The sequence below is a fragment of the Mchenga conophoros genome, linkage group LG23 (genome assembly GCF_057382185.1).
Source record: "Mchenga conophoros isolate Kocher_MC1m ecotype Shallow Benthic linkage group LG23, M_conophoros_male_GT1.1, whole genome shotgun sequence".
NCBI classification, from domain to species: domain Eukaryota; kingdom Metazoa; phylum Chordata; class Actinopteri; order Cichliformes; family Cichlidae; genus Mchenga; species Mchenga conophoros.
Genome location: NC_140547.1, coordinates 50637134 through 50658928, shown reverse-complemented (window position 1 = coordinate 50658928; position 21795 = coordinate 50637134). Strand labels below are relative to the sequence as shown.

General features: G+C 42.5%; 2 protein-coding genes across 2 annotated transcripts in view; both read right to left on the bottom strand.

Annotated features, from left to right (window-relative positions):
- The window catches only part of LOC146548263 (NACHT, LRR and PYD domains-containing protein 3-like), a 289433-nt gene that overhangs the window by 49441 nt on the left and 218197 nt on the right, over window positions 1–21795 (bottom strand). The window lies entirely within an intron of this gene.
- Window positions 73–8000, bottom strand: LOC146548267 (protein NLRC3-like). The gene is made up of 3 exons (XM_085266314.1): window positions 7727–8000; window positions 5838–7626; window positions 73–250 (listed from the first exon to the last, which is right to left on the bottom strand). Exons 1-3 carry the CDS (start codon window positions 7998–8000, stop codon window positions 73–75), a joined length of 2241 nt encoding a protein of 746 aa, XP_085122440.1.

Genomic DNA, 21795 nt, shown 5'->3' with positions numbered 1-21795 from the left:
CTGTTTCCACACAAGCTCAAAGTCTCTGCAGCCTGAAATATAGAAACACAACAACAGCTGCAGTCAGTGAACTCACCTCAGAGTCTCCAGTCGACAGTTTGGACTCTCCAGTCCAGCACACAGAAGCTTCACTGCTGAATCCTGCAGCTTGTTGTTACTAATGTCCAGCTCTGTCAGATGGGAGGGGATGGACTTCAGGGCCGAGGCCACAACTTCACAGTGAGTCCCTGAGAGTCCACAGTCAGCCAGTCTGTGATCATAGAAAATATAAAATATGTTATTATAAAAGCAGAAAGTCTGCATTATAAACACAGACTGAATGTATATGAAGACAAAACAGAGTGAGGTCATAATCTGATGAACATCTGCTCTTCACATCTGTGCTTCAGCTCTTCTTACTGTGTTTGACATGACACAACGATTGAGTCTCTCTCAGACCTGCAGACTTTTAATGAGAATCTTTGTTTGGCTTTAATCTGCAGATGAAGGAGGAAGATGGCGTCACATTTAGGCTTCCATAATGTCCACAGTCTGTCACTGAGATCTGATCCAGAGTCAGAGTGAAGACACACATGTGGACTGTTTCCTGTCTTGAATCTAGAACATTTTGAATGAGCTCAGCTCAGTGAAGAGTTCCAGCTGGAAAGATGATCTCTGTTTGCTACCTGCTGCTGTCAGGTACGACTGTTCACGTCCACACGCAGGAAAAATCTGACTGTCACCAAACGGAGCAGAAATCTCATCACTGGACAATAATGATGAATGAACTCAGAGCTGCTGATATCACATCTGATTTCAGGGGAACTAAACTAAAAAGGAACAAATAGAAACAACCATCATGACTCTGTTTGACCTTCAGATCAGAAACTATGGTTCAGAACAGCAGCAGGATTTCAGGCACTGTCACATCCTCAACATCCATATTCCAAATGCTCTTCCTGACAGGACACTCTTTGTTCCCACTCAGGGAGTTTCCATGTGTACAAATCATTTCTGAATCTCAGTAGACTGGGAGGTTTTTCCATCTCATGAATCTCTTTCCTAACATCAAACTAGATAAATCAAACAAAGGAACTGGAGTCTGTCTAATTTCTGACCCCAGTAAAGCTTGTACTGGGATACCCCGACATACTCTCTCTCCATCTGCTCCCACAGCCTCATATTCACAGCTGGCCCTTCTCTCAGCATCCACACTCAGGGTGGAGGCGGGGTCAACACCAGTCAAAACCATTGCTTTGGCCTTATGGCCATTTTATTAGTGTGCGTTTCTCAGTAACAAGCAGGACTACGCACAGGTGTTTGGACATGTGTGGACCCGACCTACACTTAAACTTCTTAAATCCTCTGTTTCTGTGTCACCAGCTACACTTTTAATATTAATGTATTCACTCCGACATTTTTGGAGAGCAGTCAGAGCTCGTACACTGCAGACAGACATATCTCCCAGCACACAGCTGACTGTCAACTCTCTGAGATTGGATATGATTCATTTAGATTATATCTGTAAGGTGAAGTTTATCTCGGTGTTTATTTGTTCCTGAGGAAGTCAGCTCGGCTCAGATTAAAGTTGAATAACTGAACAATTTCAATGAACCTTAACGCCTCCCTGGAGCATATATGGAACTGAATCAGTCACTTTTCTTTATTTCCTGATGTTCATATGTGACATACATGTTTTAACCATTAATCTGGAATTAAACTGACATTTAATATATTTTAAGGAGGAAAGAGAAATTTCACCAGAGGATGTTGATGCTGTTCATGGAGACTGAAGACAGAATGATTTATCTGTCTTAATATTTCTGCTGCTCTTTCCTCTGGTGCAAAAATATTTTAACTGTTGGTTTTAATTCAAAATCAATGGTCAAAATGTTAAAATACCAACAAACTTGTGGCGTTAGTGTTGATATTCTGTGAGTTACTTAAAGAGATCACACAGGTACAGGACATATTTTATGTTTAAGTTTATGCATGTTTGTGGTGTGATGTGCATGTAGTGGGCTGTTATGTTGTAAACTGTGTGGATGTGTTTGGGAACAGAAAGATTATTTTATTGCATAAAACGGCGCTGATCAGCTGTTTCTGCCGCTGATACACTCGGCCGGTGAACCACCTGACTCACACAGGCTCTCCTCCTCCACAGTCCTTGTTTATGAACACAACATCACGGCTAACAGCTGGATTCTCCCGTTTCAGTGCCAAACAGCCACTTCCTGCTACAGACAGTAAAGTGGACAGTTCGGCGCTAAACATGTTTTTAAAACTTTAAGCTCTTATTTGTTAAAGCCAGCTTCACAGACAGATCTGTGTCAGTGTTTTAGAGCAGGGCTCAGTGGTGTAAACCAGCCTTTATATGTGTTTCATCTCCATTTTTACATTAAACTGAACCAAAACACTGAAACCTTCACCTGATATGTCTGTGTAGGTTCTCATCATACAGTCATGGTAATCTAAGGAGCCTGGAAAGAAAAGTGACTTCTTTAAGTTTCTTGAAGACGTTTCATCTCTCGAAACCTCTGCTGATAATCACCCACACCCTTTTTCACAGCTTGGCTCATGTGATGAGCCACATGATCAATAGTTGGTCAGCGACCCTCTTAAGGGACACTCCCACTAGGATTAAAATCTGGGACTCTCCACTTTCTGGTTTTAGAAGTGAAGAAGCTGAATGTTCGGATTAAACATCTTCAAGACACTTAAAGCAGTGCACTCGCTTTTCTTTCTAAGCGGCCTTTCTTAGATCACCTGATATAACCTGAGTAAATTATGTCGAGTGTCAGCGGGGTTTGAAAACTCTGCGGCATGACCCGGGTGTTGCTGGTGGCATCATGAGCTTAGACCCCTCAGTCAGCTCGGTCTAAAGTCATCGCAGCACTAACAGGCACAAATAGGCTCTAACGTGACAAACTGACCCGACATTTAAAGAGTGCCCACTACAGTCTCAGCTAAAACATATTAAAATGTGCAACACCAAGGACTGTACACTGGACTCCCGACAGCGTGACAGGGTCTGACAACGAGTGGTGTCGTCGTCCTAGCCGACCTCGGCAGTTATTCACACGCCATGACCAAAAACTCCTGCAGTGTCACAGCAGACAGAGGAGGAGTCACAGAGGAGCGTAACAGCTGTGACAGATGCAACAGGAGGACGAGCTCCACCAGTAAACACACTGTGAAGACAGGAAAGCAGTCACGAGTGATGTTGGTCCTGTTTTTATCTCCACTAAAACCTCTCTAACGTCACATGTAACAGAACACAGACACATCTGATTATCAGGGACCACGACCCACATCTTTGCCTCACTATGTTTATACGAAGAGACTGAAAATAATGATTCTCCCAACACATCACCAACACTTTTATGGCAAACAGATAATAGTGAGTGACAAGAGGTGAACTGTTTCATATGCAGTTATCAGGGTAAATACATTTAAACCAAAGACACTGGAAGACAAAATGAAAGGAACTGAAGGTGACAATTCAAGAAGCTCAACAGAACTCAAATGTAACATGATCAAGATTCCCTGTTAAAAACAGATATGTACAGTATAATAGTATACTATACTAATAATAGTGTATAGTATAATAGTAGACTATACTAATAATAGTGTCTAGTATAATAGTAGACTATACTAATAATAGTGTATAGTATAATAGTATACTATACTAATAATAGTGTATAGTATAATAGTATACTATACTAATAATAGTGTATAGTATAATAGTAGACTATACTAATAATAGTGTCTAGTATAATAGTATACTATACTAATAATAGTGTATAGTATAATAGTAGACTATACTAATAATAGTGTATAGTATAATAGTATACTATACTAATAATAGTGTCTAGTATAATAGTATACTATACTAATAATAGTGTATAGTATAATAGTAGACTATACTAATAATATTATATAGTATAATAGTATACTATACTAATAATAGTGTATAGTATAATAGTATACTATACTAATAATAGTGTATAGTATAATAGTAGACTATACTAATAATAGTGTATAGTATAATAGTATACTATACTAATAATAGTGTCTAGTATAATAGTATACTATACTAATAATAGTGTATAGTATAATAGTAGACTATACTAATAATATTATATAGTATAATAGTATACTATACTAATAATAGTGTCTAGTATAATAGTATACTATACTAATAATAGTGTATAGTATAATAGTATACTATACTAATAATAGTGTATAGTATAATAGTATACTATACTAATAATAGTGTCTAGTATAATAGTATACTATACTAATAATAGTGTATAGTATAATAGTAGACTATACTAATAATAGTGTCTAGTATAATAGTATACTATACTAATAATAGTGTATAGTATAATAGTATACTATACTAATAATAGTGTCTAGTATAATAGTAGACTATACTAATAATAGTGTCTAGTATAATAGTATACTATACTAATAATAGTGTATAGTATAATAGTATACTATACTAATAATAGTGTCTAGTATAATAGTATACTATACTAATAATAGTGTATAGTATAATAGTATACTATACTAATAATAGTGTCTAGTATAATAGTATACTATACTAATAATAGTGTATAGTATAATAGTAGACTATACTAATAATAGTGTACAGTATAATCATAAATCTGGCAAATGTTGAAAACGTCTATACAATCTCAATATTATGGAGGATCAGAAGAGTCAAAACACATCAAAATACATTTCACGCTTCAATAATAAATTGTGCAATAAAACATGAGTAAATTAATTTCATTTTAAAAAACATTTTTGAATTCCAATTTTTAAAAAGATTTTAAAAATCTTTTAAAAAATAAAATCAAGGATTTACTTTGTACATTTAAAATGGTGATTCCACTCCTCATTTGAAAATCCATTTCTTCACTGCATTTCCCTTTCCTGTTAGCTCAGGATTACCATATTAGGTATTAGCTGACCTCTGACCTTATATTCCACTTGTGTGGTGTCAGAGTCTCGTCTCTGTTTTTACAGAGGATGTGGTTCTGTTGGCTTCATCAGGTGATGGCCTCCAGCTCACAGTGGAGCTGTTCTAAGCAGAGTGTGAAGCCGTGTGAATGAGGATCAGCATCTGAGGCCATGGTCCTCAGCTGGGAAAGGGTGGAGTGCCCACTCTGGGTCACAGACAAGTTCCTGCCCCAGGTGGAGGAGTCTGAGTATCTCAGGGTCGTGTAAAGAAGGGGGAGGGGAGCAGGAATCAACAGACAGACTGTTGCTGCGGTAACAGTGAGGTGGACGCTGTACCGGTCTGTCGTGGTGAAGAGAGAGAGAGCTGAGCGTGACAGCAAAGCTCTAAATTTACCGGTCGATCTATGTCCCTGCCCTCACCTATGGTCACGAGCTGTGGGCAGTGACGGGAGGAACCAGATCGTGGTTACAAGTGGGGCAAATAAATTTTCTCTGAAGGGTAGCTGGTGTCTCCCTTGGAGACGGGGTGAGGAGAATCCCCTTCACAAAAACTAATCAAGTGAACAAGACTCTCCAGGAGGTAAACATTTAAATATCCAAGTCCACCATAAAGAGAAAACTGCATAAAGGGAAACACAGATGGTGCATTACAATTCACTGCATGTGTTTTACATTAAGAATGGAGGATATACCGTCCACTTTCACTCTGTCTTTAGCAGCAAGTGGCTCTTTGTTGTTTGGCTAGCTGCACTGAAACAGGAGAATCCAGCTGTTAGCCGTAATGTTGGTGTTTGTAAAGCACTTTATAACCAAGGACTGTGTTTTTAATTTAAACATTAAACTATTAACCGACACTGATCAATGATGTTAATGATCACATCTGGACTCACCGAGCCTTTCTGCAGTTCCTCACAGCTGGAATCAGTCTCAGTCGTCCCTCCTTTGAAGCTTTGTACTTCTGCAGGTCAAACTCATCCAGAACCTCCTCTAATATCTGCAGCATGAAGGCCAGAGCTGAGCAGTGGATCATAGAGAGGTCCTTTGACCTTTTCTTTGACTTCAGGAACTCTTGGATCTCCTGATGTACTGAGAGGTCGTTCATCTCCATCAGACAGTGGAAGATGTTGATGTTTCTGTCAGGACAGGAATTAAACTTCTTGTTATTCTTCAGGTTCTTGATGACTCTCTGGATGGTTTCTGGACTGTTCTCTGTCTGACCCAGCAGACCTCCTAAGAGTCTCTGGTTGGACTCCAGACAGAGGCCATGAAGGAAGCGGACAAACAAGTCCAGGTGGCCATTTTTACTCTGGAGGGATTTCTCCATGGCTCGTTTAAGGAAATCATCCAGAGAGGACTCGTTGTATTTTTTTCCCAGGAAGTCCTTCAGCACCTCTGTCTTCCTGTTGGTGAAACAGTGGAACATGTAGACTGCAGCCAGAAACTCCTGGATGCTCAGATGAACAAAGCAGTAGACTGGTTTCTGGAAGATCACACACTCTCTTTTGAAGATCTCTGTACAAACTCCTGAGTACACCGAGGCCTCTGTCACATCCAGACCACACTGCTCCAGGTCTTCTTGGTAGAACATGATGTTTCCTTTCTCCAGATGTTCAAACGCCAGCCTCCCCAGCTTCAGAAGAACTTCCCTGTCAGCCTCCGTCAGCTCCTGTGGACTCGTCTCATGTCCCTCGTGGTACTTGTTCTTCTTCCTCTTTGTCTGAACCAGCAGGAAGTGTGAGTACATGTCAGTCAGGGTCTTGGGCAGCTCTCCTCTCTGCTCTGTAGTCAACATGTGCTCCAGAACTGTAGCAGTGATCCAGCAGAAGACTGGGATTCTACACATGATGTGGAGGCTCCTGGATGTCTTCATGTGGGAGATGATTCTGCTGGACAGCTCTTCATTACTGAATCTCCTCCTGAAGTACTCCTCTTTCTGGGCGTCAGTGAAGCCTCGTACTTCTGTTAGCCTGTCAACACATGTAGGAGGGATCTGATTGGCCGCTGCAGGTCGGGAAGTTATCCAGACGAGAGCCGAGGGAAGCAGATTCCCCTGGATGAGGTTTGTCAGCAGCTGGCTGACTGATGACTTCTGTGTGACATCAGACAGCAGCTTCCTGTTGGTGAAATCCAATGAAAGTCTGCTTTCATCCAGGCCGTCAAAGATGAACAAAAGCTGAGAGACAGCCAGCTTCTCTGCTGTGACCTTCTGTAGTGTTGGATGGAAAACATGGAGCAGCTCCAGAAGACTGTACTGCTCATCTCTGATCAGGTTCAGCTCCCTGAATGAAAGCAGAACCACCACACTGACATGTTGGTTCTCCAAGCCCTCTGCCCAGTCCAGAGTGAACTTCTGCACTGAGAAGGTTTTTCCAACACCAGCCACGCCGTTGGTCAGAACCACTCTGATGGGTCTCTGTTGGTCAGGTAAGGCTTTAAAGATGTCCTGGCACCTGATTGGAGTGTCATGGAGGGCGTCCATCTTGGAAGCTGTCTCCAGCTGCCTCACCTCATGTTGGCTATGAACCTCTTCACTCTGTCCCTCTGTGATGTAGAGCTCAGTGTAGATCCTGTTGAGGAGGGTTCTACTTCCTGTTTCATCACTTCCTTCAGTGACACGTTCACATCTCCTCCTCAGACTGATCTTATGTTCATCTAAAACCTCCTGCAGACCAACATCTGCTGAAAGAAAAACAGAAAGAAAACTCTTCAATGTCTGAACAACAACAAGAAGTCCAGTTTTCAGAAATGAGTCCATCAGCAGACAGATGTTCAGTCTTACTTTGTACACAGCTGCTCTGACTGGCTGTCTGCAGTCCAGCTCTGCTTCTGGATCTTTCTCCACACTGGGGACAGGACCAGTCTCCTGATGAAGCAGACTGGTCCCAGTATGAGGAGATGCACTGTCTGCAGAACCAGTGTCCACAGCTGGTAGAGACTGGATCCTTCAGGACGTCCTGACACAAAGCACAGCAGGACAGCTGCTCCTCCTCACAGACACCACTCCTCTTCCTCTTCCTCCCTCTGTGAACACATTTCTTTATCACTAAAATCATTGACTGTCAGTGACAAACATCCAGATTTGATGACACTGTGCAGAAGCTCTGATGGTCACAGAGAAAAGTCAAAGTGGAGAAACTTGTGTTTGAGTTCAGAATCCAAGTTTCCTTTGCTGTTCCTGCCTGTCTTATTAAACACAGAGTGATCAGCCTACAAACTCCACAGTAAAAGCCTTCATCACAGAGCTGATTATGTCCTTCACTGGATGTACTGGAAGTTTGGGATCCATCACTTTCAACTGACCTTTGACCTCCTCTAAAAACTGTGGTGGAGCAGCGGTGTCACATTCAGAGCTTTCAGCTTTATTTTGAAAGAGTTCAGTCATCAGGAAGTGAACTTCTGGGTTCTGATTTCCTTTCTATTCTTTTACAGAAGTGAAGAAGAAGAACTAAAAGCTTTGAAATGATCTGAGTGATATTTTTGAACATTGCCACCAAATTGAGTTCAGCCTCCAGCAGTAACTTTGTTTCATGATGCCTCCCTGATGATGTGATGTTTGATTACAAACCTGTTTATGTGTTAGACATTAATCACATGAACACAGGCAGAAAAAAGAAGCCAATGAAACAAATGACAGAAACGTGTTCATTCACTGCCATGATCCATATTTTCTATGTACAGATGTTTGTAAAGAACACGTGTGCAGCGCTTTGTTCTGAGTATCTGCTGTCAGCACACAGTGCAGCAATAACTACAACCACACGTTTCTGTAGATCCTGAACATCAGCCTGGAGGAATCTGACCTCAGGTCTGCACACAGAGGAGCTTCACCTCTGGGATGATGCTGGCTTCAGCTCCTTCTACAATCAGGCAGAAGCTTCTGCACCATCAGGACTCAAACAGAGAGGAGCTTCTATCCTCAGACCATCCAAGTCCTAAATCAGAACATGCTCCCCTCATAGCATCACCATCAGGGTTTAAACAGGACCTTACATCATGTTCTTGTCTCACTGTCATATTTCAGATCATACCTGATTCATTATGACGTCACACGCTGCTACACTGATCCTGCTGCTTCATTACTGCTGATATTACTCTGCTCACTCTGTTCAGTTACTCTGTTTACATCACTTTGCTCATTTGCTTTGTTCTGCTTGCACTGCTCTGTCAGTACATGCTGTGCTAATGTGGCACAAAGCACTTTAACATTACATCTGCACAATGTTTCATTATTTCATTTAATGATTGTTTCTAATGTTTTGTCCAGTCACAGGAGCAGCTCAGCACATTTCACTGTGTTGTACGTGTATGACGATGCCTGTGACAAATAAACAGCCTCGGACTCTTCAATCTTCTGCATTTCTTTGGAGATCAGCTCAGTGGCCTGTTGAGACCATCTTTCTATTTCTGATGACTCAGTTCAGATTATTATCCTGATACTTTCTTTTAAAATGTGATGAAATCATTTATCTGATGTTCTGACACAAATACACCAAAACGATCCCAAACAGCACAAACCACCACGTTACACACAGTGTAATAAAAATACAGGCAACTACAAATAAAAACACTTTAAAAATATAAACTAAAATTACAAAGTGGTCACAGAATTTCAAACACCCGTAAATGAGTCAGCAGCTCTCTTACATGGTCAGCTGAGCTCCATGATTGAAGAACATTGTTGCTGCAGGTTCATCACTGAAGACTGGAGGTCTGTCTCTGGACCAGTCACTCCTCATAGACACACAGCTGGATGCTGGAGACTGTGACCTCTGACCTCTGCAAACACAAACACATCACATGAATTACTGATTAATCTGTTTAAAATCTTTTAAGCAGCTGCAAACACACAAACTGGATGATGTGATGGTTTCTGTCAGTAATAGTTGTCTCAGATTAGAGTACAGACGGCTGCAGAGACGTTCACAGCAACAGAGCAGAAATCATTACCTTGGATTACATTACTACTACGATTGATACTAGCATTATCGTACCCGGACCACCATTAGGAATCATTTATGATGTCACTGGTAGAACATTTATAGAAACAACCTTTGAACTCTGAGTCAGCAGCTCTCTTACATGGTCAGCTGAGCTCCATGATTGAAGAACATTGTTGCTGCAGGTTCATGACTGAAGACTGGAGGATCTATTCCTTTGGACCAGTCACTCCTCACAGACACACAGCTGGATGCTGGAGACTGTGACCTCTGACCTCTGCAAACACAACCACATTGCATTCATTTCACATCAATTAGTACACCACAAAAGGCATGCAAGAAACACAGTATGAAGGCAAACTTCTGGCGTCAATAACATTCAACAGGTCAGGTGGAAACTTTTCTCAGATTTGATTCATGTTTTTATAGAACGATCCAGCTAAAAAAAATATACCATTAGGTCAGGGGTCAGCAACCTTCAGGACCCAAAGAGCCATTTGGAGCCAGTTTCCACGCAAAAGAAAACACTGGGAGCCACAAATACTTTTTGACATCTAGAATGAAGATAACACTGTATATACTGTTTTTTACCTTTATGCTTTGTGTGAACAACTAAGGTGTGTTGCTTATGAAATCCATGAAGTGCTACAGAGAAAATTACAGGTTATTTATGTAATGAACACATTTGAACTCTTAAAGAAATATAACCAAAGGAAAGACACCCAGCTGAACTAAAATGATGTAGCAAACAAAAACTGCTGTGAGCCGCCACCCTTATATCTCCTTTGTGCTTTTGGAGCCTTGACCTGACTTTTAAAAAATAATTGGAAAAAAAGCTCTATGCTGCTGAAAGATGAAAAATAGATATTTGCAAAATTCTGCCTAAATATGTATTTTACCTGGTTAATGTGTGTGGCGGGGCGTGGTCTGCAGCGCCGCTGCAGGGGAGGCGGACGCACCTGAGCGGCACCCGCAATCACGCCTCGCCGCCTTAACGTCTGTGCTGTTGTGTGTCGGGCTGTGAGCTGCAAAGCTACAGCCGGCTGTGTGCGTACAGCAACCGTGTGTGAAAAGTGGTCAATAAAGAGAAGCTGAAAAGCGTGTTCATGCAAACATCGTCGGGTCTGCCGTGATATGTTTACAACGGGACTTCTGCTCCTGAACCTCTGCGCACAGCGTCTGCAGGTCGGGGCTGTACGAAGTCACTTTCATCTTTACAGGACTGTAAGCTGTCGTCTGTGAGGCGTGAGCGGTAGGGATGGGTATTGATAAGATTTTCACGATTCCGATTCCATTTTCGATTCTGTTTAACGATTCGATTCTTTATCGATTCTTTTTAAAAAGGAGAACACTAAGGTCGATTAGCTTAGAACTTTGTTTTATATCTTCTCTTTGAACAAGATAGAAATTTAGGAGTAACATGGCCTTACAAACCCAACAGTGAGATCTTAAGAGATCCAGCCTACGGCTCTTCAATGTGGTGTCACAGGGACCCCGGGGAAAAAAATTGTAAATGTAAAATAATAAAATAAATATTCTTCTGTAGCAATAACAAAGTATAACATAAATTATTCTGTAGCAATTACACAAGAATATCCAGTAATGTCCCTGCCTACAATTAAACACATTCACTTACCGAAAATCGGGGGCATCTGCTGTGGCAAATGGGTGCAAGCCTTTGACCACAAACTTAGTCACTGCTCGGTAACATTAGTCTATCCTGGCTTGAAAGGAGACGCTACCGGTAGACTGCAGCGAGAACTGCCAGCGAGCGCCAGCCAGACTCTGTCTCTCTCATCATGGTCACCTAAACGTGCAGTAATGGCAGATAAGGCAGATCGCGCTAACATAATATGCACTGTTAGCTGATTATTTACCTGCCGCATTAACGGGAGAGGACGTGCAAACGTTACCGCTGCTGCTGGGTTGAGATTCATGAGTCCGGAGCGGAATTAAAAACACGACATTCATTTAAGGTCATCGTGTGTTTTGTGAGCAAATGCTTTTGCATATTCGTAGTGTTTCCTCCCTTAAATGAAGTATCTATTTTGCAAGTATTGCAAGTTGCCCTGTTGTCATCCGTTCTTGTAAAGTATAACCAATCTTTTTAGCGTTTGAGCCGCCATGTTTCCTGCCAGGTAAATGACGCTCCGCAACGTGGTGACGTCATTCAGGGTGACTGGAATCGATAAGGGAATCGTTTGCAAAAATGGCAAACGATTCCAAGGAATTGAAACAGTGGGAACCGGTTCTCAACAAGAACCGGTTTTCGATACCCATCCCTAGTGAGCGGTGTTTGTTTTTAACGTAGTTCACGGTGGAGAACAGCTGCTGACATAATGTGGATCCGAAGATCCATAATTGGCCTACCTGGGGCTGAAAGTCTCGATAAATGCACGGCGTTTCGGCGGGTACACCGGCTTCCGCGAGTGTGACGCTTATTTGAACGATGAAAAAATAAAAAATATAATTTTATTTTTATATTTCAATATCACAATAATCTTCCAATTTAGAACTACAAGTTAAAAAAGAACATAAATAAAATACACTTCAGCTAAATACTTCTAATTTATTTTCCCAAACCACGAGGAGCCGCACTGTAAGGACTAAAGAGCCGCAGGTTGCCGACCCCTGCATTAGTGTTAGTCAATGTTGCAACTGAACTGAAAAACAAAAGATTTTGGTCCAAAGAAACAAAGTCACTATTAATACAACACAACCCCCCCAAAAAGAGCCATGTAGACCCCGGGCTCTATGGGTCTTGTGCTCGGAGCTTGTTCCTGTGCTGCCATGATTAGTGCCTCTGTGCTGTCTTTCAGTCCAGCTTTGTTCAGCCACTGGTAGGATTTCTGGATGTCAGCCACTTCCTCTGCCTGCTGGTGGTGCAAACTGTGTCGTTCTGAGTTTCATTGGACGTCTTTGTCCAAAGCACCAGACAAAGGGCAAAGTAGATGCATTTGCATCAGCAGGAAAATACACCCCAAACTAGCATCATCATTATACAACTTTAACAACTGCCACTAAATGATACTTCATACACAGACCAGTGTTAGGTTAAGTTATGATGTCACTGGCAGAACATTTATATAAACAACCTTTGAACTCTGAGTCAGCAGCTCTCTTACATGGTCAGCTGAGCTCCATGATTGAAGTTCACTGTTGCTGCAGGTTCATCACTGAACTCTGGAGGAAGTATTCCTTTGGACCAGTCACTCCTCACAGACACACAGCTGGATGCTGGAGACTGTGACCTCTGACCTCTGCAAACACAAACATCAATAACTGATCAGTTCTCTCTGACAGCCATATGATCAGCTGATCCCTCTGTGATATTGTGTCTGCCTCATAACGCTGACAGGTCAGCCAATCATCAGCGGTTTTTTCTGTCTCTGAATGAACTCAGTTTGTTCTCAGCTCTTCTCTGATTCTGCTGCACTGACTTCACTTAAACTTACAGAGTTCAGATCTTAGCAAGAAAACAAGTCAATAAAAAGCAAACTCAGATCAAACAGTTTGAACCAATCACAGATCAATGATTCTGTCATGGTTATGTTGAAATGACTAATAAAGTTAGTAGTGTTCTTACATTATTGCTGCAGGTCCATGACTGTAAGGTGGAGGTGTTTGTGTAACTCCGTCACTCCTCACAGACACACAGCTGGATGCTGCTCCGTCCTCTTCCTCCATCTTCTTGATGTCAGGGTGGAGTTAGTCTGAGAGGTAAACACACACACTCAGAGGTGCTGTTGTACTGGAAGCATCACACTGACGGCTTTCTAATGTTGGAGCTTTGGCCCTAAAGTCCAAACCAGTTATTTTAGAGGCTCAAAGTCTTTAAAAAACACCAAAACCATCACATTATTTAATAAGTACATGATCAGGTGGATGAAGGAACTCAGTGTGTTTGGGATCATCATCATGGTGAGGAGCCCACATGTTACGGCTCCTTTGGAGAGAAGCTGAGGATCACTGCAGGAAGTGAGCTCATGAAACCAAACTGCTGTTTGTGAGCAGGATGACTCTGTTATTGGACCTGCTCTGTGTTCTACATATGATCAATACTTCAAATATCTGTAAACATCTCATCTTATATTTGTTGCACTTGGTCACATCTGTCTTTAAAAATAGATTTTTAATGTCACTGAGAGTTCTTTTCTACCTTTATTGATTTATTTTGGAATAAATTAAATATAAAGGTGCCAAAAACTGCCTGCAGCTTCTGCTCTGTGACAGGAAACTACTGTCAGGCTCAAAATGACTTCAGATTATTCATCACAGAGTGTTTATGGATCACAGGACACGTTACAGTTTTACAGCCTCACGGACATAAAACTCTTAAAGTTTGTTTCTGAAGGGATTTTCAGATCAGACCTGATGTTTCTGCCTACAGCCTGTTTACCGATATAATCGATATCAGACATCAGAGCAACAGAAACCTCGGTGATCAGGACGCCGGGACTGAGAACAGGAAGTGGCTCAAACGTCGCACTTTCATAAAGTCAGCCTGAACTCCACTCACAGAGTTTCTGTCGCCATTTTAGTTTTAAAACCCGTCGTGATAAGGGCGGGTCTTACTGTGAACCTGCGCGCTCATTGGCTAATAACTTGAGATTGACAAGTCGTTATCCAATGAGCGCGCGGCTTCTCCCAACATAAAGTAGTTTCCTTTGAAAAACCAAAGTCTGATTATTTTTGCCTCCACTGACGGAGCCTGTTGTTCCCGCCACAGAGACACAGTAATGTCAGAGCGGTGTTAACACTCACCTGCCTCAGCACAGCTCTCACTCTCCTCCTGCTCTCTCAGCTAAACTCACTTCCTCTCTACTTACAGGAAACCAGCGCTCAGAGGAGCCGACCGGCCTCACGTTTCACCCACAGACACGAACAGCGTGGAATTATTTTATGTCATAAGAAGAAACATATTCATGTTAACACTCACCTGCATCAGCTCCACCTTCCTCCTCCTGCTGCTCTGAACGGAGGATCAACACTTTCACTTTCACTGCTCCTCCCTAAACACAGAGGATGCTGGGACTTGTAGTTTTTACCTTGTGTGATATTTATGGCTGTGACACTAAATCACAGCATTAAAACTTCCTGCAAACATGTCACAGGCGATAAAAGTTTCACATTAAAGGTGAAGTTATTTTTCTGTCTCATGTTCAATAAACAGTGAGCTGGGAAAACTGAAGAACAGACTTCAGACGTTCCCTGCAGAGTTTCTGCTGCTCGGTCGTCTGCATGTTGCTGAGACTGAGCTGATGATGAAGCTGTGATGGGTTTATGGCACGTTTGGTTCTGGAGAAGAGTTTTACTGTCGGTGCAGGTGAAATGATCAGAGGTTACAGCCTCTGGTTAAAGTGGAGGCAGCGATCAGGACGGCTGAGCAGCAGAGGTCTCGAGGGTCCTAAAGTGTAAAAGCATCAGTGTTAGTAACACAAAGATGACAGAATGGGATCATCCACACAACACTAACATCTAAATCCACGGCAGGAACTCTTCCAGTGTCCTGAAAAATCTGTGTGCACGATGCTGAGATTAAAATCTGTCTGCTCATCTTAATGCAATATTGTGAAGTTACAATTCTTTTCTGTAAAAAGAATTTTCATTTTTGTATATAAATAAATGTTGATGTTGTGCTTTGGGATCGTGTGCTTCAATTTGACTTATAATGTGCCAAATGACTGCAACAGGCGGCTTAAGGCGATGCCATCCAGAGTAAGGATCGTGTTAGCCACAGTGTTTCTAAGATTTTTACGCCCCGTTACAATAACCTCAGTTTTATCTGAACTTAGAAGCAGAAAATTAAAGCTCATTATGTGTCTAAGACATCCCGGCAGTTTAACCAATAAAAGCGGGTATCATATGCATAGCAGTGAAAATGTATGCTATGTCTTCTAAAGCACGTATAATGTAAACAGAACTGGTCTTTGCACAGAAGCCTGTGGAGCTTCATAATTAACCTCAGTGTGTGAAGAGGACTCTCCATTTAATAATAGCTGTAATAAAATGTTCTGGCCAACGGTGTTAAACGCTGCACTTGGGTCTAGCAGGGAAGATTTCAACTTTTCAATATGAATGAAGGCTGAAAACTGATTAGATTAATGTCTGATGATCTTTTCTGTGCTTCTTCAAGTTTGTAACACCGAACATATTAAAGGATGATATAAGGTTCACAGGAAGAGTTTAATTAGACACATTTACTATTTTTCTTTATACTCTTTCTTTCTTGACATGTTTAATATGCTTACTATCAGAGGAGAAAATGAACCTTGTGTAGTTTAAAAACTTTTTATTTAATCAAACTGTAATGTTGTTGAACTCTGACGGACGTGTCTTTTAATCTTGTCAACAAATCCTTAATCACCTAAATGTGCCATTTATCATCTTGTAAAATGTTCCCTCTGCTTCTGTTGCACATCTCCCCCGACACTCTCTGCTTCACCAGCCCTGTGCAGCTGGTCCAATCGCTGCGTCCTTAAACTGGTGTGTTTAAATCTCTTTACCTCTGTTGTGAACTTCACACAAAGTTTGTGGTAACAAAATCAAACTGAGGAGGATCTGGTTTGAAAAACACACACTCGCGAGACAAAATAAAAACAGACTGCTCAAAGCAAAAGCAGGACTAAAAATAGACTAAACCATTACACACAAAAGTTGAAAAACCTAAAGAGTGTGTGAGACTGCCAGCTGTGTCGTTCAGCAATAAACTCATCTATAAATGTGTTAGTAAAGAGTGACTTGTACTTCTGTCCCATTAAGCAACGGTTTAACAAATTTCACTGCAAACTATAAAAGTCATCTGGATTTAAATAGAACATAGTAGTGCAGGAAACACTAGTATAAGGTGTCTATGGAACAAATCTCCTTCAGCGTTCAAAATGACCAAAGTGAGGCCTACAGGCGTTTCTCTTAGTTGGTTGTGATCAGGGAAAAAGCAGCTAAATACACTGAGACTGCTCCACATTGTTAGTGAGTTAACTCTGGATATCTGTAGGTTTGTCAAACTTGGAGTGAACAAAAGCAGAAAACAGTAAAAGATGCAGACAGTGAAAGTCTGGTTTATTTCATGAACACAATGAAACATTTTCGGCAAAGCAGCATACATGATAAATAGATACACATGACACGGACAGTGAGAAGTAAAACTCGTCGTCTTACCACTGTTACGGCCCGGCTCTGCTAGGCGGCAGCGGACGTAACATAAACGAGCCCAGAGACCAAGGAGTTAGATAGGAAGACAAACATAAGGTTTATTAACACAACTGAAATCCGTTAGTGAAACAACTCACTAGGCAGCAGAGAAACTTTAAGCAAACACCACGATTAATAACACCAGTAGAGCACTGCTCTACTAAACGTCTCGCAGGAGGCAACACGAAACACAGGCAGAAGGCAAAAGGGAGGGACTCTCTGTACAGTCTGTTCAAATCAACAAGTCCCTCGACGAATGAAGACTCCTCAGCCTTTTATACTATCAGGTAACTGCAGTCAGCTGTGTCACTTGTCATAACTGCAGACAGCTGTGTCACTTGTCCGTCGTACTCCAGGCTCCTGCGGGAGCCAATGGTGTGTGTAGTCTGACAGGCTCGGATCCGCATGAAGTTGGGGCGGGCATATGTCCGGGCCAGCCAATCCCCCGTGAGTCCTGGAGCACTGTAGATTCCAGGGAGGAAGGCGGGGCCACCTGAGGCCAGCGGCCGTAACACCCCTCCCCTTAAAATACCAACTATGTTGGGCTGAAGCCAACGTTACAGAGCATAAACAACAACAAAAGACAAAAGCAGTAAAACATGTTTACAAACGGGACAGACCGTCAGCTAAAACATTTTCAGTCCCCTTTTTGTGGTGGAGTAGTTTAACTGATTTTTATTCTAGGTAGTGGACCCACACAGTCTACTATGACATGGTCAAACGGCCGATCCACTACAGGAATGGGACACAACGGAGCCGGGGGTATGACCTGATTGGGTTTACCTGCAATCTGACATACATGGCAACTATTGCAAAATTTAGAAACATCACGCTTCATACCAGGCCAAAAGAAATGTTTTAATAGTAGCTGGTATGTTTTTGTGATGCCCAAGTGTCCTGACCACTGGCTTTCATGGGCAAGGGCCAGGATCTTCTGCCGGTACGCAGAGGGCACTACAATCTGCTTGACCTTACTCCAATCTGCACCTTCTGCACCTGGTGGAGACCACTGACGCATTAGAACATCATGTTCTATAAAATAGGCTTGTTGCTCCTTCTTGGCTTGCTCAGCACTTACCATACGTTTGAAACAGCTCTTTATTGTTTCATCAGCTAATTGAGCTGCTGACAGCTGATCTCTAGTCAAAGGCAGTACAGAGTCCTTAGGAAATGGATCAGGCTCCTCGGGCGTCACAGAGTCTGGAGGTGACAGAACATTGTTTCTGTTAGTGGGTACATCATTCTCCCCGGAAAACGAGGACATCAACACAGAATCAGAGAGGGCAATATCAGTATCTTTCCGAGCTTGTGCTCGAGTAATTGCACAGGCTGGATACAGCCCAGGGTGCATAGACACATCAGAAGTTTTCTGATTCAGGGGGTTGTCTAAAACCTCCAGACGAGGGAGCACTACCCCTCCTGCGATGTCGTTGCCCAACAGCATGGCCACACCCTCTATTGGCAAGGCCGGGCAAACGGCAACAGGGAAAAATCCTGTAGCAAGGCTAGATTTAATAAAAATTCTGTGAACTGGTCTAGGAGCGTAACCCATCTCTATCCCCCGCAGAACAGAATTAAAACCACATTCACTTTTAGCAGAAAATGGTAATACACTTGAGAGGATGACAGTTTGAGAACCTCCAGTGTCCCTTAAAATACGCACAGGTTTTAACTCGGATGGATTGTCTGTTAGCGATACTAAGCCATCAAAAATGAATGGTTCGAAACAGGGGTCAGGCACCCTACCACCACACTCATGGTCCTCGTGACGGGCCTCAGCTTTTACAAAACCCACCCCTTTGGGTGGCTGAGCATGTGATGTTTTGCGTTTTAATGCTAAACAGTCAGCAATCACATGTCCGGTTTTATGACAGTAAAAACATTCACGGTGTTCCCTGGACCCAGACTCTTTAGCTGTGTGGCGCTGCTGCACAGGGCTAACCCGTGGCTTCTCACTGTCAGTAAATGAGGCTTTGTGAGTGAGTACAAACTCATCAGCAAGAACAGCAGCAGATGTTAGTGACGTCACTTTCTGTTCATTCAAATACAGCACAATACGCTCAGGAATGCATTTCTTAAAGTCCTCTAACAAAACTAGTTCACGCAGAGCGTCATAGTCAGTCGCTTTTGACGCAACACACCACTTATCAAAGAGAACCCCCTTTTCTCTTGCAAACTCCACATAAGTCTGCGACAGCAATCTCTTTTGCTGGCGAAACCTCTGCCTATAGGCCTCTGGAACTAGCTCATAGGCCTTCAAGACAGCTGCTTTAACACACGAGTAATCTAAACTGTCCTTTAAAGAAAGAGCAGCCACCACCTCTTGAGCTTTGCCGGACAGTTTGCACTGTAGCAAAAGAGGCCAAATCTCACTAGGCCACTGCAGCGCGCCAGCGATTCGTTCAAATGCTGCAAAGTATGTATCCACCTCAGTTTCTCTAAAAGTGGGCACTAAAGAAATGCACTTATCAATTTTAAAAGCAGGAGTGGACGTGGAGGTGGGACCGGAATGAACAGCAGAGACAGATGAGGCTTGAGACTGTGACTCCAGCTCAAGCTGTCGGAGCCTAACGGCCTTGTCCGCCTCTATTTCCAGCCTCCTTATTTCAAGCTGAACCCGCCGGTTCTGAGCCTTCTCCTCAGCCTCCATCTGGAGACGTGCCAGCCGCACCTTCAGCCGAGCTCCTTCTCTCCCTTCGGAACTCCCAGAAGAGAGTGGATCATAGCGAGGAAGCGTGCGCGGCGTTTTTCCCCGCTCATCCCCCTCACCATCCCCACTGGAACCATTTTGGCCCTCTTCAACTACGGCAGCTTGGCTTGGCACACCAGAGACTACAGGCAAAACAGGCGCTTGAAGCACACCAGCTCCCACCAACTTGTCCACCACTAAGGCTTTTATTTCACTCTTACGGAGAGTTTTTGAAACCTGCAGCTGAAAGTGATCCACAATTTGCAGCAAATCATTCTTGCGACAGCTATTAATAATCCCTAGAGACGGGGCAGCTATAAAGTGCTGCAAACAAAACGCAGCTGACATAGTGCTTAATCTTTAGCCAACTCAATTTCTCTCTTTTTTTTTTTTTTTTTTTGACCCCCACTCCCAGGAACAAAGACCCCCTATGAGGGATCCCGGACGAGCCCCCACTTATGTTACGGCCCGGCTCTGCTAGGCGGCAGCGGACGTAACATAAACGAGCCCAGAGACCAAGGAGTTAGATAGGAAGACAAACATAAGGTTTATTAACACAACTGAAATCCGTTAGTGAAACAACTCACTAGGCAGCAGAGAAACTTTAAGCAAACACCACGATTAATAACACCAGTAGAGCACTGCTCTACTAAACGTCTCGCAGGAGGCAACACGAAACACAGGCAGAAGGCAAAAGGGAGGGACTCTCTGTACAGTCTGTTCAAATCAACAAGTCCCTCGACGAATGAAGACTCCTCAGCCTTTTATACTATCAGGTAACTGCAGTCAGCTGTGTCACTTGTCATAACTGCAGACAGCTGTGTCACTTGTCCGTCGTACTCCAGGCTCCTGCGGGAGCCAATGGTGTGTGTAGTCTGACAGGCTCGGATCCGCATGAAGTTGGGGCGGGCATATGTCCGGGCCAGCCAATCCCCCGTGAGTCCTGGAGCACTGTAGATTCCAGGGAGGAAGGCGGGGCCACCTGAGGCCAGCGGCCGTAACAACCACATGTTATATTCTGTAAACTTAAAATAAACCACAGAAATGAGTGTTTTAAAGTCATTATTAAAAACATGAGTCAACATTACTGAAGTGACACTTTAACGATGCTTCACATCACCGTGTTTATGATGATAAAACATGTTCTCTCGTTAGTAGATGTCTGCGCTGACACTTGTCATGAAAATGTCCCGAGCCAGGGTTCCTCTTCAATTATCACTGATCATTAATAGGGTCACAAAAGATTTGTCACATTATCCCCATAAACAAAATGCTTTTATAGAAATCATTGTGACACAAATATTTAGATTCTTGCTTCACAATGTGCATGAACTCAAAATCTTTAGAGTTTCATATTTATAAAGTATCGCAAAGAATACATTTATACCGTTGTATGAGCCACACTTCTTGTAAAAAACTGATTGGAAATGCGTTCGAGAAAAGCTCCTGCTGTGACCTTCCTTCTGTGAGGGCACACACACACACACACACACACACACACACACACACACACACACACACACACACACACACACTTCATGCACTTATCAACATGCAGTTTAGAGGTTTGCATTAGAGTGCATTGGTGCTTGGGCATCTTTTATTCAGCACGGTTATACCATTGTGAATGTAGCTATATAAATAAATATGCTCAAGAGTCTATCATATGTTTGTCATGCAACTAAAAATTTGAAAATATATTTTTAAATCAGTAACTTTGCAAATTTAGAGGATTTGTTTTCAGACAACATATGTGTCACATTTTAAACAGGGTTTGAATAATCAGCGCTGACATCCAGACATTTATGCTCTGGGTATAACAGACATGCTTACCTTGTGAAAGGCCCTGGGATGTCTTGGAGCAGAGAAACGCGCTGTATTGTTGCTTTTCTCTATTGTATAAGCAACGCCCGTAGGTCAGAAACGCTCTGTGCGGGTAGCAAAGTCGGCTCCAACGCACATCCAGGCATCCGTGTGAAAGAACGGTGTCGCTGCAGCTCTCAGGATAGTCAGGCTTTTATTTATATT